General features: G+C 38.8%; 1 protein-coding gene across 1 annotated transcript in view; it reads right to left on the reverse strand.

The window, feature by feature from the left end:
- Positions 1-19,008, reverse strand: part of ADAMTSL1 (ADAMTS like 1) — a 301,999-nt gene that overhangs the window by 10,855 nt on the left and 272,136 nt on the right. The window contains exons 21-24 of the mRNA XM_030467596.1: positions 14,811-14,938; positions 11,936-12,064; positions 8,313-8,492; positions 6,409-6,543 (exon numbers count right to left, since the gene is read on the reverse strand). Of these exons, the coding sequence (XP_030323456.1) occupies positions 6,409-6,543; positions 8,313-8,492; positions 11,936-12,064; positions 14,811-14,938 (572 nt within the window). The remainder of the gene's footprint in view (positions 1-6,408; positions 6,544-8,312; positions 8,493-11,935; positions 12,065-14,810; positions 14,939-19,008) is intronic.

Raw genomic sequence — 19,008 nt, forward strand, 5'->3', positions numbered from 1 at the left:
GCTTTTCTGAAGCATTGTACAAGTATGCCTACTTTAATGACTTTAACATACACAAAATCTCTTTTGAAAGAAATGTACTCTATAAAGACACATGACATGCACACACAAGCATTCACACTGGCAGTGTTCAAAAGGAACAGATGAAAGAGGTTAAGAGCGTCATCATAAAATACTAAAAGATGGAAGCCTATTCTATGATAAAGGAATAATTCAATCAGCTGAAATTTCCTCATTACCATCTCCATGTCACTTATGCATTATTAACTATTTACTGAGACAAATAGGGATGTGAATATGATACTTCTGTATCTGCATTATCCAATAAACAGACACAGCAATGAGACATGCTTATCTGTCAACTTGAAGAGATTCCCAGTAAACAGATATTGAGCAATTACTGTTCCTCTTGCTGGCAGTTAGTAAAATCATGCCCTGATTCATGAGGTGAATAGATATGATGTGGAAGTAACCAAGGAGAACTTAATAAAGATGGAACACCAGTATTTCCTTTTTCTACAATTGAATGTATTTTTCTGGTCATTAAAAAGTACAATTTGTCATCTAGCTTTAAAATTATTTTTGGTATCTCCTATATAAATGGACTCTTTTTGATAAATACAAAAAATTGGACAGAAGTCCTAAAATGGGTGTGACCACAGGTTCCCTGTGAACAAAATGAAGGACATGTAGTTAGAGAGATAAGAAGACATAAACCAAATTACAGCTACTTGCTTCTCACATCTTCAGATTCCCTAGGATAAGCTTTATTCTCCATGATTTGCACATAATAAAATAATAAAACCAGATTAAGTTGAAAAGTTTACATAATTATGGCATCTTTTCTTCTGATAACAAAAAAATCTGCAATTTTTTTTGCCAAAATATGTACATTTTATAATACAATGGCTCTTAAATATACATATTGCAGCTATGCACAACAGACAGACTAGAAACCATTATCTGAATATTTAATTTTTCTTGGATGTCTTCTCTTTTTAAATGCATTGCTTGAGTCTCACTGTGACAAGGAAGAGCTAGATTTTCTGTTCATTTCAACTCCTGGCTATCTTAATTCTTTTTGCTCCCATTTCTCCCATTCTGAAATTCATGAGCTTATTCTGCATTCCATTCCCTTCTCTGCCTCATAAATACAGTCCAAAACCCTATTTAGTTGTATACAATGTGCAATGCAGCAGTCTCCCTTCCTTCAATAAACATATTCTCAAGTGCATACTGTATTTTCAGAAGTCATGACACATGATGAGGAATTCTGAAAAAAACAGGTGGGACATGAACCTGAAGCTCTGGGGTAAAGTTTACCAAATGTTTTTCACAGATATTTTCTGTGCAACTCAAAGAACTCATCTGTAACAAAATATTTAAACAAAGCAACTGATGCCAAGAATCACTGTGCTGTTACAAGCACTCAAAGCACATTGTCCTTCAACCTTTTTTCTTTTTCTGTCATGTTTTATAGGTACTCCTGTATTTCTATATTCCCAGAAGTATGCATGTGTGACCTATCTTCTAGTATTCCTGCAAGAATCCTCACTTAATTATAATTTATGTATATAAGTCAAAGTGATTAAAATTTCAGATTACACTATGCCACAATAAATACAGTATTCTTCTCTGCTAAGATAAGGAGACATTTTAATATTTATTGTATCTTTTGATGAGTCTGCTGAGGTTTTTAGTAAGGTCAAAAAAATTTGAAAAATTGCAGTGAATTCCCCCCCTATTCTCAGACTTTCTCACTGAAATGTCTTCTAATACAGGAAACAAAAAGTATGAGACAAAAGTGAAAACAAGCACTCCTGATTAGGGCACAGACTTTTTTGCAAGAGTGCTAGAAGTCAGGAACACTGGGTCTTACAATTTTTGCCAAAACTAACATTTACAAAGCTCAAGGCCCATGTAAATGTGATAGACAAGGAAACTACTTAAAACACAAGAATTTATGACATTCTTTTAGTTCAAAAAATAATCAGGTCGTACAGAAGTCAAAATGTTGTTGAAAAACAGAAGTTCTTATGAGGTGACAAACAAAGGAATTTCTTTTTGAGGGAAAGGGTAGTATTTCTTATAATACTTTCATTATGAACATTCAGGAACACCATATTCAGTATTAAAAAGGTATCGAAAAAATAGAAACTTTAATAAGATTAGCTCTAATGTGAAAGCTCCCCAAAGTAATATAAATGAGTGTAACTTTATGAATTTACTATGAATTCTATGTTTTCTGATATACAGTTATCTTGCATGCCTGTCATAAACCATGGATATTAGGAAGCGTGTGACAGTCTGTTTGTTGCTCCTCAGTGATGATCAGTTTGCTCTAATGTAAAACCTAGAAATATTCCCAAACTCATGGGTGCTTTGAGGGAACTCCTGTCCTTCAGTTACATGACCTACAGATAACACAGAAGTGTCTACTACACAACTTGAAAATGAATTATGAGTGCTGGGGAGAAGTGCAATACTGTACACATACTTCCAGCTGTTGCAAAGGGGCAGGACAGGCATCAGTATGTGAAAAATAAATCACAGTCTCTAAGCAGATGATGAGCTGGGCCTAGAAAGCTATCTGGAATCTCAACATACATGTTAATGCCCGGACCTTCCACTTCTGCAACCCCCCTGAAATTTATGTAGAAGAAGCCCATGAAGACTCCAGAGTGCAAGTTCATAATTTCAAATGGTTGAAATGATGGTGGAAACATCACATGATTCCACTTTGTAAAAGAAAGTGCATAGGAGGTATGATATTATGTAGGCTCCAGCCTTCTTTCAGCTCAGCTTGTTGACCATTGTTAAATTTTATATACTTGTTAATTTCCAAATAAGTTTTCATTCATGGAATCATAGAATCATTAAGGTTGGAAAAGACGTCTAAGATCACCAAGTCTGTCAACCCAGCACCACCAGCTAACTAAACTATGGCCTCAACTGCTATGTCCACAAGCTTCTGGAACACCTCCAGGGATGGTGACCCCACTGCCTGGCTGGGCAGCCTGTGCTAGTGCCTGACTGCTCTTTACATAAAGAAATTTTTCCTAATATCAAATCTGAAACTCCCATGGAGCAACTTCAGGCCATTTCCTCTTGTCCTATTGCCTATTCTTACACAGAAGAGACCAATGCACACCTCTTTGCAACCTCCATATGGGTAGTTGTAGAGAGCAGGAAGGTCTCCTCTCAGCCTCCTCTACTGAACAATCTGAATTCCCTCAGGTGCTCCAGACCTTTCAGCAGCTTCGCTGCCCTTGTTGGGACAGGCCTCAGCACCTCAATGTCCTTGGTGTAGTGAGGGGCCCCAAACGGAACACAGTATTCGAGGTGCAGCCTCACCAGCATGGAGTAGAGAGGAAAATTCACCTCCCCAGTCCCGCTGGCTGCGCTCTTTCTATTGCAGGCCAGGATGCTCTTGGCCTTCTTGGCCACTTGGGTACACTGCTGGCTCATATTTAGCTGGCTGCCAACCAGCACTCTCGGGCCCTACTCTGCCAAGCAGCTTTCCAGGCACTCTTCCCAAGCCTGGTGTGTTACCTGCAGGTGTTGTGACCAAAATGCAGGACCTGCACTTGGTCTTGTTGAACCTCATACAGTTGATCTTGTCCCATCAATCCAACATGTATGGGTCCCTCTGCAGAGCCTTCCTACCCACAGGTAGTTGCCACCCAACTTGGTATCATCTGCAAACTTTCTGAGAGTGCTCTTAGTTCCCCGAAATCACTAGGGACAAGTCTGTCCCCAACACTGAGCCCTGGGGAACTCCACCTGTGCTTGGCCACCAACTGGATTTTCCTCCATTCACCACAATTCTCTGGCCTCCGATGTCCAGGCAGGTTTTAACCCAGTGAGGGGTACCGCAGTTTAAGCTATCAGCCATCAGCTTCTCTGGGAGAATGCTGTGGGAAACATTCTCAAAACTTTTGCAGCTTTCATCTTCAGTTCCTGTGCAAATATTTTCTGCTGGTTTGGTTTGGTTTTTGGTTGTGTTGCTTTTCCTTTTTTTTTTTTTTTTTTTTTTTTCAGCTTGCTTGGTTTGAGTTTGGGTTTCTTTTGGTTTTTTCAAGGCACAAACCCACTGTTGTTTAGTACAATTTTGATTTTCATTTTTCTTTTAAGAAAAATGGCAAACTTATACTGTAATTTATTCAGGTTTCTAACACTATTTTCCACCTTTGCTGTCTTTTAACTCCCTTAAAATAGAAAGTTTCCCTTAAGTTTACTTATTACTCCCTCACACTTCATTCTGTTCTTTTGTCCATGTCCTGTTTTCTTTCTCGACTCAAAAAATCCTCATATCCTTAGAACAGATATCAGATCTAATCCAATGCCTTCTGACACTCAAGAGACACTGGTGCCTGCCAGCAGTAACACAGACAATGGACTCCATACATAGCATTTTATATACCTAATATACCTATATTATACCTCCAGGGCACACAGAGGAAATACCCAAACGTATTAACTGACAAAAGACCTGCAAGGAATGAAGTACATTGGCTGGATGGAAGAATAGAACAAATTGGTGGACATCTTGTAGATGTTGTGGACAGGGATACAGACATGGATCACAATTGTTTCCAGGTTGGTGTTTGCAGGTGATGCTTGGAAACGTCTGCAGATTTGCTTTCTCCTGTGGCAATATTTCAAGTAAAGTTGATTATGAAGGTACCGCAGTAGTCTATGGTAAACTTAACCATTCCACTGAAAGACTACGAGGAGACTAAGTATAGTCTTTGATTGTAATCCATACTCATATTAGTGTACATAGTAAACTAAGGGTAGATAAAAGGAAATAATATGAAATATGAGTCTTTTTTTGAGTGATTTGGTTTTTTTTCAGTAATAAAAAATGAATCCAAATTCTCTGATAAATCTACAGACAACATAACATACTTTGAAGCTGAAACCTGAATGCATTGTGTGTTCGTTTTAGCTATACAACTTGATGCAGCACATTAGACTGCACCTTTTTGACTGGAGAGCCCGATTCCATATTGATCTGCATTAGAAAAAAAATCTCACAGGAGGTGTTCTTAGGTATTAATAATACAGGTTTCAAGTTCAGGTCAGTAAAACTTCAGTGAAGTTGAGGGAATTATCTCAGGAATGAAACTGGCTTGCTATTTTGCTCTAATATTCATAGAGTTTCCTTGCCCCTGAAGTGGGATTGCAGGGTACAGGGCAATATGGCCCAGTGAAATTGTTAGAGGTGGCTATATACAAGCAGAGCTGAAGTTCCTTTGTGGTTCAATTACTAGTTTTGAACAGTAAAAAATTTCTACAACTACTAAAGACCTCTTTTTGGAAACTTGAGAAGAAATGGATGAAACAGTAATGTGACCCAGTCTTAAAACAGTGAGTGCAATAAAACTACACACAAAAAGATTAATTCAATACTAATAATATTTCCCTTACCATGGACTATTTCTGGGCAGTTTCTTGCAATCAGAAAAGTAATCCAGAGCTGCATGCTCCAGAGCCATTGCAAATGTGTGCAGATTTCAGCACTGAGGAAAAGTTAAACATATCAAACTAAAAGCACAAATAGAAAGCCCCCACTGTGAAAATCTTAAAATTGCTACTAAATGTAAGCAAATAATGGTTTTGAAGGTATTAACAAGGTGATCACAGTCGCTTTTTGCTCATCTGAATCTGATAGCTGGTAGAGTATCAAGTACAGCCTAAGGAATGAAATTTTAAAAATCTTATCCTGAACTTCAGAAGAGCATGAGATTCTATTTGCAAAGCAATCATGGCCACAGATCTGAAAGGAGTTCACAGCATGTAACAGAACTTACAGTGTAAAGAGAAAGAAGTTATATGGCAGACAAAAAAGGATGAAAGTAAGAAAGCATTTCATTGAGCATTACTTCCTTATATGTGTTTGTGCAGTTGATATATGACCTTAGTTGTGTGATAAAACAAAGATGAATAAAATGAGCGGAATGAAACAGAGAGCTTGCAAGAGGAGAACTTGACTAGAAGACTCCGAAAAAAAAAAGTTCAATAACAAGAGTAGACTTATGGAAAGACTAGTACCTAAATGCAGAAAAAAAAAGAACTACAATAATTTCTTCAGCTGGCACACCCGTTTGCCATGTTTTGCATTGAAAGACTGACAGCCCCTCAGAGGAGTATTTGCTTCTTACAGGTTGTTATGAAGAGCAGAGCAGAGCCCTTATTCTACATCCAGCTTTGTGGCATGACACTAATAAAAGGAACTCTGTTTTTCAAATGAGTTTCTGCGCTCTGAGAACAAATTTGGCAATGATTAAGACTGTTGGTTTGCTGCCTTTTGTCCTAGTGCTTCACAGCTGGCTAACTGGATGCATAACTGTAATCTAAAATATAAACTCTTTTTAATCTAAAAAAGTCATAAAGCTCTTGACTTACCTATGAAAACAGAGGTCCCTGGACTGACAGTCATTTTTGTTCCCAAGGGAGAGGTCAGCACAGAACTAGTGCTGGTCCCAGCACTGGAAAGCACTGCTGTCAAGTCTTCTAGGTAAGGAAGAGGTCGTGGAGGCTCTGGTAACAGATTGAGAGACTGAAGTAATGAGCAACACCATAGCAGAAAACATCTTAGGGACACAAAAAACCCACCATCATCTATTGATGCATTATTTGTCCTGTTGCAATATTGATATTTCTGAGTGGCTATCTAAGGAGCTCTGGGCAACTACTAAAGGTGTGCTTTGCCTCAGGTTAGGGAAGGCGCTACTACATCTAGATCAGTACAATCACAAAACAGAAGTAATTCTGTCTGAAGGTTACCATGATATTCTGATTCACCATTTTCATATGTGATACATGGTATCAGGAGATGCAGTGGCTTAGATGAAGCAGCATATTTATAGGGCACAGAAGCCAAACCAAATGTCAGCAATCAAGTCCTGATTAAATATCGTTATAATCCTGCCAAATCCCTAAGAGTTTAGAGATGTAGAGAATCAGCCTATGCTGAGAGACACAGGATTAGAGTTCTTCACTAATCAAAAGGATACTTTAAAAATCAATTCTGTTGGCTATTACTTCCAATTCTGTTTGTCACAGAAACAGCAGTATATTTGATTCAAATGAATGGCGGCTTCATCCCCTTTCAATTAGATCACAGCATACACTAAGCAAGTTTTCTATGACTGATCACATTCAGCACCAGTATTACAAGTCGTGGACATTTGAACTCTTTCTTTCCATCAAGGTGCTAAAAATACAATTTGTCTGCAAACAAAACCAGCTTTAACTCATGGTAAATGTCAGTCTTTAAAAATGATGTAATTTTTAAAGATCAGAAAAGGGTTTAAATCGGGAGAAATGATGATGTGGGAGATTTATTTACAGTCTGTAACCCAGCTGATTTTTTTTCTTTCAGTTTTTTTAGACTGAGTTTCTAAAGCCAGGATGGATTCACAGGCAAATCATGGGAACATTCATAAAGTATTTTTAGTGTTGTCGGTGAAAAATGAGAAAATGAGAAATCTCACTTTAAAACTTCCTCTGGAAGCTATATCATCCATCAGCCCTTCTACTTCTTGCTCAAGTCATGAAAGATGAGAGCTGTAATGGATGCTTTGATGGTGTTGCACTTAAAAAAAGGGCTAGGTTTCAAAATTTGACACTTCATTATTGAATATACAGAAGCATTTGCAAAGCCTGGCTAGATCATTCATCTGCCAGGTATAGAGAAATGACAGAAGATGAGTTCCTAGAAAAGAAACCCCCTCACAACACATCAAATTACAACTAGGTAACACTTCCATACATATTTCACAGCTGACATTTTCTTTTCAAATCACCCAGATCGGCTTTCTGTCTGTTGTTTGGAAACCCAAGAAAAAGTAAAGCTCACCCTTCACTGAACTTGGGAAGTGCTTTTTAGAATCACAGTGGGTTTATGGACCTGTTAGGTGTGAAAGAGGTCAGTATCACACAACCTCACATGGAAAGACTGCTCAGCAGAGGCAGAGCACCCAGGGAAAAAGGGCCATCATTCCTCTTTCAAGAGAGCCACATGAAGATATGGTTAATAATTTTTTTTTCAAGGTAGTAAATCTAAAAGAATAAAATTTAGTATCTGAGGACTGTAAGATGTAGTCCCTGTGCTTAGCCACTTTCTCCTTATCCACTTGCTTTTTACTGCACATTGTTTCAGGTAATGCTGCCCAGAGAACAAGAGAAACCAATTCGTTTCATAGAACACAGCTGCCTGTATGTCAGCTCTTTTGATTGTTTCTGCAGTCTAGATGTGCCAGCAGCCACGTCATTACTGCTGCAAATGCAAAATACCCTGGACTTACCAAGAACCAACAGCTGGGAGCTTTCAGTTACCTCCCCACGAAGATTGGCTGCCTTGCAGGAGTACAAACCCTGATCTGACAGAGAAACATTTGTAATTAGCAGCAGCCCATCAGGCATCTGGTGAGCAGAGGACAGCTTAACCTTGTTCTTAAACCAAGTAACTTCTGCTTCAGGAACACCTGAAAAAACATTGATGAAACATAATACAAGTAAGGTACAGTGGTTGGTAAACAGTTTTATGGTTACTACAGATAAAATTGTTAAGATAGAACAATAAGAACAAGGTTTTAATATGACTTTTTTTTTTCCATTTAGAAGTGCTTACTCAACCCTTTCACACTGCCTTCCTATATATCTCTTACACCTCTCTGACACAGGGCAGAAGAGTTAAAACTGAATTGAAGTCTTCCATTTCAGTGTCCTAGGATTGCACACATGAGCTCTGACTCATCAGCCTGAAAAGCAAGCCTCTGTTGGATCAAATCAAGGGCTAATCTAGCCTAGTACCCTGTCTCTGGAAGAAGCTAAAAGCTGGTACTTCTGCCAGACTCCCACTAGTTTCATCTCAGAAACTTTCTGAGCCAGAAGTGAGTAGTTCCTGTGAAGTTAGAAGCCCTCCATGGACTTCTGTTAATTCACCCAATCTTCCTTTTTGAGATTATGCAAACAATTAGCATCAGTGTCTGCAGAAAAGCAGTTTTCCTTGTCTCACCAGGAGTCTTGATTATTACGAACTCATAACCCACTGCAGGAAGGATGTCCTCTTTCTATGTGCTTGGATCTAAGGCCCAGTTTTCTCTGTTCGGTATGTTGTTGTAAAATTTTGTTCTTAATTGTAGCTGCAAGACAACTGGTCTTGCACTTGATAGTACCTTCATGGCATAAGGATTTCTACCTCAATTTAAATGTATACCCGATCAGGTAAGTAAGTGTTCCTGACTACTACACAACTGGTTTATGCAAAATGGCATGGAATTCCAGTGGATAGGACGGACCTAGGGAGCGGATCCTGTGAAGAAAGTACATTTTCTGGACCCATGGCTGAAAGGAGTAGCACATCACTAACCCTGTCATCTGCTGGAGCGCATGCTCTCCCATTTGGGGCACCCTCTGTACATGGGAGGCAATTAATCTCTTTCACATGAACAGGCAGTTTTCTTGTGTCTTCTGTGGATTAAAAGCAATAATACAGGCTGTTGTTCTTAAGTATCTTCTGTGCACCTAAATCCTTCCCTGCTTTATGTCACAGCAACATGTTCCTCTGCCTTTTGGCAGTACTTATCTGATTAAGCCTCCACATCAAAAACCAAAACCCCGTCTGCCAGTTAGGTGACCCTGACTTCAGAAATACCTCACATAGGCTGTGATCACTGAACGTGAGCAACCATTTGTCTGTGTTTGTAGTGCCTGGCTGATCGCAGATGCCTTGACAAGCATGTGCAGGTGGAAGTGGGAAAGAGAGATTTTCCCTATTCTTCCACATCAAAGCATTGCAGAATTTTTTTTCCACCTCTTCCAGAGTCACCTGGTGATTTTGCCAGGACATCTGGAATGAGTATGGCAGCCAGGAAGGAAAGCTGAATCATTATAAGCAGAGGGTCTCATCCACATTCAGGAAGAAGCAGGAAGCAGTCTGTAAAAGACTGCAGTGTTTTTCTCACCTTCCTCTGAGGCTGAATAGCAATGCTAATCTGGACCCTTCATGACATTCAAGAACTAATCTATATTCTAAATCTATATTCTTGTCTATAATGATGTTCTCCAAAGGCTCACTATTATTTCTGCTGCTACAACACAGCTTTTTAAAAAACTTAGGCTGTTGGCCTGTTTCCCCCCTGCTGGTTGAGTTCTGGAGAGTAAAGGAGAGAAAATGGAGACTCTTCCAGCTTTCTAGTTCCTGGGGCAGAAAAACACTCACATAACAAACTTGTCCTCCCAGTGCCACACTAGTGAAGGGATGATTCACTCAGTTTAGAGACTCCAGTCTCTAAACTGTTTGAAGTGCACAAATTTTCCCATTATGGAAAACTTAGGCATGGAAATACCAAGGAATGTACTTCAGAAATAAACAATCACAGCGTAATAAAATTATAAAGCTTTCTCCAGTTCCAACTAAATCTCATCTTTGCTTTGAAGACTAAAAGTAGATAGAGCTTTCAAGTTTTACTTGAAAAGAAAGGAAGGTAAATGCAAATAGTGGGAGAAAAGGAAGCCTCAGGAGTGCTGAGAAGGTTAAAGAAGAAGAGAAAGGTACAAGGAGGACTTCATATGATCCCAGTCCTCAAGACTGGGGACTAAAATAGAATAAATAAATAAATAATGCAGAGAGACAGAGAAAATTAATTTGTTTCCTGCTGACAGGCTTAGTCCAGAAAGGCAGATTCCTCTTGCACACACTTCACTAACAGAAAAAGCAACAAGGGGTTAAAGGTAAGCCCTCTTACTGTTGAAGTATTACTGTTGAGTCTAGAAGAGGTGCAGGAAATGTCCAGCAGCTCTTCAAAAAAATTTTTTTTGGACTGCTACTCTGCAACATGTGTCCTTCCTCTGTATTTAATGCTAAATTTCAACACAGGTTATTTGAAGCCAACTTGCACAGCTGTTCCTGCAGCTGTTTAGGGAAGACAAGCGGTACATGTATATGAGCAGCAGCTTCATTTTCGCTTGTGCTTCCACCTTTAGCGACACTTAAAAGCCTCAAGGCACGAACAGGCATGAAAAAACACCTATGTTTGCGCAGCATTGCCACAAGGGGTAGCAAGAGCATCGCTTGTTGAGTAGCTGTGAACGGGGACAGGGGGCTGAGTACTATTCACCGTGCAGAAGCAGTCGCAGGAAGTCTGGGCGGTGCCAGCTGGCAGCAAAAGTTACTTTGTTGGGCAGGCAAGACTTCAGGAGGTAAATAGTTACCCAAGCCTATTTTTCTTCAGCTTTCCCCCCCCCATTACTGAGCACGTATCCAGCATAATCTCCTGGATGCATGAGGAACTGTGCATAGCAGCCAAGATAATTTTGCTAAACCAGGAGGTTCTGGGGAAAGGAATCTAGCTGTGGTGACTTGTTTCCAGTGTCACAATATTCTCAAAATAGTCAGTTGCATGTCAGAATCTGGTGGGTCAGCCAAATACGGGTCATAAAGAAAGGTAAGAACTAGCAAAATACAACCTGCAGCATTATAGATGAAAGAGAGTTCAAAAAGCTGCAAGCTGAAACATGAGAGTGAGAAGCATATATAAAGCAAGATGGTAGTATAAAACCTGTTCAGACTCAGTGGTAACTAATAGCATATGACACTTTTAAGGCACATGCCTTCTCTTAGATAGCTGAAGGATACCATGGAGAAACATTAAGAACTGTGATCCCCTCCTGTAGTTTTCCGGTGCCATTTAAAAAAAAAAATATCCCATATCACTTTTCTTAAGCCACCATATTTTTCTTATTGGTACCAATAAAGGAAAGACAATTTCTATGTTAAGAACTAATGGAAGCAATGAAGTTTGCCTGGGTCCTTGGAAAAGCTTGTAGTTTCACTCAGATGCATTTGGAGACACCAATTTAGTGAAATACCCCTCAGAAATTTATAGCCAAAAGTACCTGCATGGGAAACCATGAAATTTCTCACCTGCGACCTGGCAGCTAATGGTAACATTTGCTTTCTGGATTGTTTTCACCGTGCTCCCAATATCAACAGTGACAGCAGGTGATTCAGTGTTGATCACAGTAGCTCTTGATGCCTTTATCAGTGGCTTTCCTGTATAAAAGAAGCACCACAGGTTATTAGATCAAGCACACTGGACTCACATGGGACAGATGGCCTCAACCTTCTGTGTGAAAGTACCTACACAGGACAGGTGGGTAAGGGAAAATTCTGGTGTATGAGGCCACCAGCTCCTTATAATATTACAGTGCCATTAAATACCATGGGAAAAGCCTTCCTGGAAAAAAAAAACAACCCCATACCTAGAGCAGAGGCAGAATAGCACTGAATTCTTACGGACACACATGAGAACCAGCTGAATCAATAAACACCAGTACACTTGGAGCTGCAGCAAGATGTTTGCCTCGCATTGCAACCAAAATACCACTCTTTGTCAAAGGCCAAACATAGGAAAAACAAACCTGATGACTACAGGCACATTAATAGTGCAAAGGGTTCACAGCAATGTGCAAGCTGTTGCTACATGTTGATCATGTTTCTTTAACCTACAGTGGAAACATTGGGATTGGGAAGTCCAGACCATAACCACAAAGTTTTCCCATAATGGCCAGTGGACAAAAGATGAGGGACATAAGCACCTGTCAGATAACCTGTTTTATCTAAAGCCTGTAGTAACAGTGTTCTGCATTAACACTGAAAATCACTGAAAAAGACAGCTGCTCTCTCTGCCTGAAACCAACTTTTCCAGCTGTTTTCAGCATGCTCCAACATTGGTGACAGTGAGCATGTGAGTGAAGGTGTTCCCTTGTTGTTATTCCTGTCTGTGTGGGATTAGCTATGGAGTTATCCACCAGCTCAAGGAGCCTTCTGCAGCTCCTTTTTTTGAGCACTGTGAAGGTCTGCCTACATGACACAAAACAGTTAAAAAATATTTGGGCTCAGCTCTGAGAGAGGGGAGGGAAGTAGCAAAGATGGCAGAGCTCAGTTCAGGCAGCCCCCTGTCCCTGCCAAAATGTTGGCAGAAAGGGCAGAACATGATAACATCACTTTAAATGATATGAGTTTTGTGTGTTTTTGACTCAGTGTCTTATTTTCAAAATCATCATTATCCAAAAGTCTATGAACTTGGGTTTTTTTTTTCCTCTTTAAATAAATGGTCAGAAACAAAGCAGTTTTGAATATCACCATATGACTCCAGAAACTGCCTTTTAGACTAATGTATATCACTGGCTTCATTTGTCTGTTTATCTGAAGATGACTAAGGGAAAAAAGATGGAGATGAGAAAAAAAAAAATGGTTTAATTGAGTTCATGAAGAGGTCCACAAATTACTCCAAATAGTTTTATTTCCAGTGTTTTTAGAATATGTTATTCATCTAAAATTAATGTCATATCAGTTTTGGTGGATTTAATGCCTAAGAAAACCAAAGTGAAGTATACATTTTGTTGTTGAAATATCTCTGAAAGTTTGATGTTTTGTGGTAAAGCCTAAAGAAAAAATAGACAAATTCTTCAATTATCTATCAGTGTTTTATTTTCTTGATTGCTTCCCATGATCTGATCAGAAGATCAAAAAATCTGTTATCTTTTCAAACCACCTATTACTAGTAAACCATTAAGAAAAATGGAAGCATATTCCTCTGTCTTGTTTTCCATGTATGTTAAAACTAATCAGAAAATTCTTCAATGAGATAAGCTTTCAGCTCCCCTCCTGATCTCTCTAAAGATAGTCTCAGCTTTCCAATTTTTTTTAAGAGCATACTACTGTTATGCAAAAAATTGTTGCTCTGCTCCAAACGCTTCTCAGTATCTCATTTTGATATTTATGCACTCACTTTATAAGATTTTCAACTCTTTGGCTTCCTGTGCTACATATTTTCCTAATGCTCAGCTATAGTTTCTATAGTTTCACACAAAACTGTCTCCATAAATTACACTGTACAAAGACTATGGCTTCTAAGCTCATTGAAGCAAATTGGACAGAACAGCAGTTTTGACTGATCATTTTTTTAACCTCATGTTTGTCTTCTTAATGATGCAACACAAGAGGTTTACTATGGAGTTCCTCCATATGAAATACTGTACTGCCTCAGCAGCAGTACCACTGCCCTGCTGCCTGGGATAGTTTTGATCTGCTGTAATGGAAAAAGAATCAGTCTTTTTGGTTTTGCCTACATATAGTAAGTAGCTCTGGATGCAGATTGTCTCTTTGCACCGTGGGGGATTCAGCTGTTCTCCTGAGAGACAGACCAGGTCTCTTTTCATCTGTTTTTACAGATGAAAAAGAGCTTCAGTGCTGACCACTGTTTCATTCTTAGATTTTACATTCCTGTTACCCAAATCTTCTCTGTGTTTGGTGTAAAAACCTCATGCTCATCAACATCTATTCCTTCCTCTAACCATATGTGGATACACTAGCAGCTGATGGTCATTACCCACACACTGAATGCCTCCAAATGCTTTCACATTCTCAATGAGTGAAATGGTGAGGTCAAAAGCAATAAGGTTTTTCACATTTCTAATGTGTTTCCTTTTGCCTCTGTGATAAGCAGCCTCCTCTTTCTGCCTCATCACAGTCCTTAGCTGTCTCTTCCATGTCTCTTTACCATACTCAACAGCTCCCCATCACATTTGCTGCTATGTTGTTCTACTAGTCCTGATGTGGTTTTTGGGCTGCTGACATCCCCTACCAAAGAACCTTAGAGCAGAATTAGTGCACTGTCTCCCATTTCCCTTGGCTTTTAATTGGGTTAGTTTTCTTTGGCCATGAAATCTAAATTAACAAAGGACATATAGTCTCCTTTAGAACTCAACTGTTACCATAGAGAGTGAACTATTACCTGCTAGAGTGACAGCAATGGAGACAGAGTCAGATCCCAAGGCATTGGATGCATTGCAAGCATAGAAACCCACATCAGCTTCTACAGGTGCTAGAATTTGCAAGGAGTCATCTGGCTGAAGCAGCATCCTGGAGTAAAGCAGAAAGAAAGATGTAAAAGTCTCCTAGTTTGTATGAACATGAATACATTTACTGGTATTTTTTCAGGTATAGGTAATTTTTTTTTACAGTTCAGGCCTTTAGGTTGTATTTTAAAAACCTATTAAGAAATTCAAAGTTTTATGTTGAGACTGTGAGATGCTATTACTTAACTTAAATTTTAGTCTCATTCCCAATTCTTCTACTGCTGATGTGTGTATTAGAGTAAGATTGCTGAGTACCTAGGACATCTGCTTATGGTTTGTAAAAACTCCTTCTCTGCTGTGTCACATCCTGTATGATGTTAAATGAGTTGACCAGCCTCCCTGTCTCCCTGTTCTGCAAGGTAGGAGTAGCAACAGTAAGGAAAAAGCCAAATTACTGCAAGGGAAAAATTGAAATACCTGTTGAAGCAACATGAGAAGAAATGAAGTGACTTACAAAGTGTCGAAGCCTGAAACAGGCTCCAAATTCTTTGATTGTTGAGCAGTTTGTACAAACTCAGCAGTCTCACTACTCACTACTCTCCTAATAGTCAGTGAGGGCAGGAATGAACAATGCTTGGGCTGAACCAAATGTTTCTTTCCTCTGCCAGTAATAAGAGCCTACCATGATTTTAGTGTGTTAAACAAGATGAATATGGCCTTATAAACTGCTTCTCCTCACAGTGTGTTTTTGCAGTGGTATAATTCCATTAGGTCCTGCTGTATACCTGTTTAAGCAAGAGTTCACTCCATGGCCTCTTATCAATGCTTATGTTCCCTTATTTTTTAGCACAGTGTATTTCATGATTATTGTTCCTTTCTCGTAATGTTTTTGCTGAAACTCTTGATAAAAGTTAATGATAAATTATTTTTCTCATTATCAACTTTCAGCAGCTGCTGTACATAAACTCTTAGTTGAGGCTGTGATTGACAGTGACAAAGGTGAAAGTAAGGGGAGGATACACTTATAAAACACATGCAATAAAAGTCTGCTCACTGATCCTGGGACTGACAAATTTCTTTTCACTTCCACCCCTGAAATGAAGAATGTTGTCTCATGACCAAAAGCAGCAGATATTTGATCTTGCACAACACTGTGGCTGGTAGATCTCAAAAAAACCCCACAGATTAAGGACACCCATTCCTATTATAGGAAAAAACATCCCGAGTTAAAATTCTTCTTTGGCCCTTCTTTGAGTAATAATAATATTAAATAATTAAAGGAAAGAGCTGCCTCTTGGCAACCAGGCTTTGCAAGTGCCTAGAAAAATGCACATTTGCAATACAAACATTAAAAATTTTTTAAACTGCATCTTTGCTTGCACAGCAAACATCCTCAATAGTTGAAACAAATGCCTCTCCAGTTCTGTTTTCAAGGATCTTTTCTTTCTTAGTCATAAATAAGGCAGACTTCTAGTTAGCCATTAACTGTGCCAGCAACTAAAAAACTTGTTTTCTTCAAAAAATAGTGTTAGTACATATAATCTATCAGTAGCTCCTATCTATTTTTTTAGTTTAACACTGACTGGTCCAATGTCTACACGGAATTCATGAGAGCTTCAAAATTTTTCCTGAATTCTACTAGCATACGATACTTAAAAGTTATGAATGATTTGCTTGCATGTGTGCAAATATAGTACGTAATATAGGCTGATCTGTCAGTCCTACATCAAGCTAACTTTACAGCGTCCTAAAAAAAGTTACTAGACATGTTTCTGTCAGCTTCAGGTTGAGGAAAGAGCTTGTTTAATATCACACTTGTAAAACACAAGGGATCACAATTTGATTATTGTTAATAAACTCTGTTGACTTATATCGCTGTCAGTTTAACTCACAAAGATCCAGCATAAATGTTTTCAGAAATAGAAACAGGCCAGGTAGGCAATGGCCTTTAAAAAAAATAAACTCCAAGCCAGCTCCATCTTGCCACTTTTTTAACCCAAGTTTTAAAGTCCTTCTTTAGGAAAAAAGTTAATGTCCTCTTCTGTTCAATAATGCTTTGTGTTATTTGTGTGTCACAACTTGGCATGACTGATTTTCTTGAAAGCAGATCTTTTATTATCCCTTTTTTAAATAGAATTATTTTGGCTGGATTCCTTATTTGCTTGTAGCTTGCTATTTTTTATAGGTATTGAGTTGCTTGTTCATAGTGAAAAAAACACCAGCTGTAGCTCTCTCTGTCAGCAGTATGTCTTCAAAATGTCATTTATGGACTTAAAATAATACAGCTTAATGTTTAGCCAGTCTGATCTCAATTGTTCCACACTGCATTGTCTCCAAGACAAAATGCATTTTACAGGACTTGTAGCAGCCCTTAACTCAGAGGGCACCTCTCAAGCATGTAACTCTGTATCACCGACTATTTACTTACTATTTGCTTCATGTCCATGCATATAAAACACTTCTGGTTTAGAAAAGTTGAATTATTAAGCACTGGTGGGTTGCCAGTGGGTGAAAATGACAGCATACTTGGGAGGTTTACTAAAAAATACATAAATCCCTCAAAGAATCTTCACTTGTAAAACTGATTCCTAAGGAAGTTAATCTAACTTTTATTTGAAATAAAGCATTTTCCATCATTTACAGATGTCTCCAGGCTTTGGTATAGATACTACCAGGCTCAGAAACTCCATCCATAACCCAAGTTGGTGTTAACCTGACACTTCAGACTAAGGAGAGAGCACGGACACTCATGTTAAATATGCACTCAGAAAGGATACACAGGCTCAAGTTAAGGATTTTTACTGGAACCACAAAGATATTTTTGAGTTACATGTTTTCATTATATTGCACAACTGAAAACCCACACTTTTTTTGTGGCCTGTTTTATGTCTTCTTGTGTCAGTACCTAGACTAAAGCTAAAGAAATTACTTTTTGCAAGTGGAGCTATGTAGTAGAAGACATAAATACTTCTAGGTGGATGGCACAGATCATGGAAGGATGCCATGGGAACAGAGCCATTCGTTGCTACGTCTTTGGTCCAGGCAAAATCCACAAACACAATGCATGAAAGTGACTGCCTTTATCTGAGCATTTAGTAATACACAATACAGATACCCATTGTCCAACCTAAAACCAGCTGCCTGTACTCTAAAAATAAGAATGAAAGCATATACAAATAGAATCTACATATACTCACTAGGGAATGAGCAGAGGGACTTGAGCACAAGTCTCTAAGGTTCCCCAGAAAAAGTACCTCTATTTGATAGCAGCACAGGCAGGCCTATCTATATGAATTTCTCATTCCTATTAGGACACAGGTGGGCTGGAAAACTGGTTTCTCATCTCCACACAGTGGCTGGCAAAGTGTGAGGACCAGCTGCAGAGCTGACAGGCAGCTCAGGCACACAAAACACCAGTGCATGCAGATGGCCTTGCAGTTAGCAGCAGTACACTCTGAGACTGCTTGAGCTGTGGCTTTCATTTACACAGCTGACTGGCAGCCAACGAGAGCATCCTGAGCCAAATCCAGAACACTGCTGTGAAGAACCCAGCAAAACATTAACAACTATATTTTTATATGCACCATGATTTCTAGAGTTCCATTAACTCAAAGTTAGAGCTGAGTATCCCTGAAGTCTGGAGCACTGCTGCTTTCCTCCACCAACCACCAGCGTGGAGGAACCGTAGTGATGAGTACAGAAGGAAGTTCATAATATGAAAGCTGCTTCAGCCTTTAAAGAAGAATTGTCAATTAATAACACTACTAAACTGGCTAACGAACAGTATTTCTCTGAGTTTTTGGTACAGAAATTTTGAGCACACATATTTGCATGGTAATTAAAAAATCAACACAGCATTTACTGCTATTTCAGCCAAACTAACCAGAAACAAAACCAAAACCAAAACAGGTTGAAAGATACCGTAATTAAAAAAAAAACAAACCCTAAATAATATTTCAGAAATTGTAATACTGTTTTATTGATATTCAAATGAATCTATCTCTTGTTACACCATGACTGCTTATATAGGGTAAGATGAAATTGTAATTTTCTCAAGAATGTAGTGTACAGCGTTAACTAGATGTGGAATTTATGTAACCTTCACTACCTTTCAAGAATACCTAAGAAATCACG

Source organism: Calypte anna, chromosome Z (assembly GCF_003957555.1).
Source record: "Calypte anna isolate BGI_N300 chromosome Z, bCalAnn1_v1.p, whole genome shotgun sequence".
Lineage (NCBI taxonomy): Eukaryota > Metazoa > Chordata > Aves > Apodiformes > Trochilidae > Calypte > Calypte anna.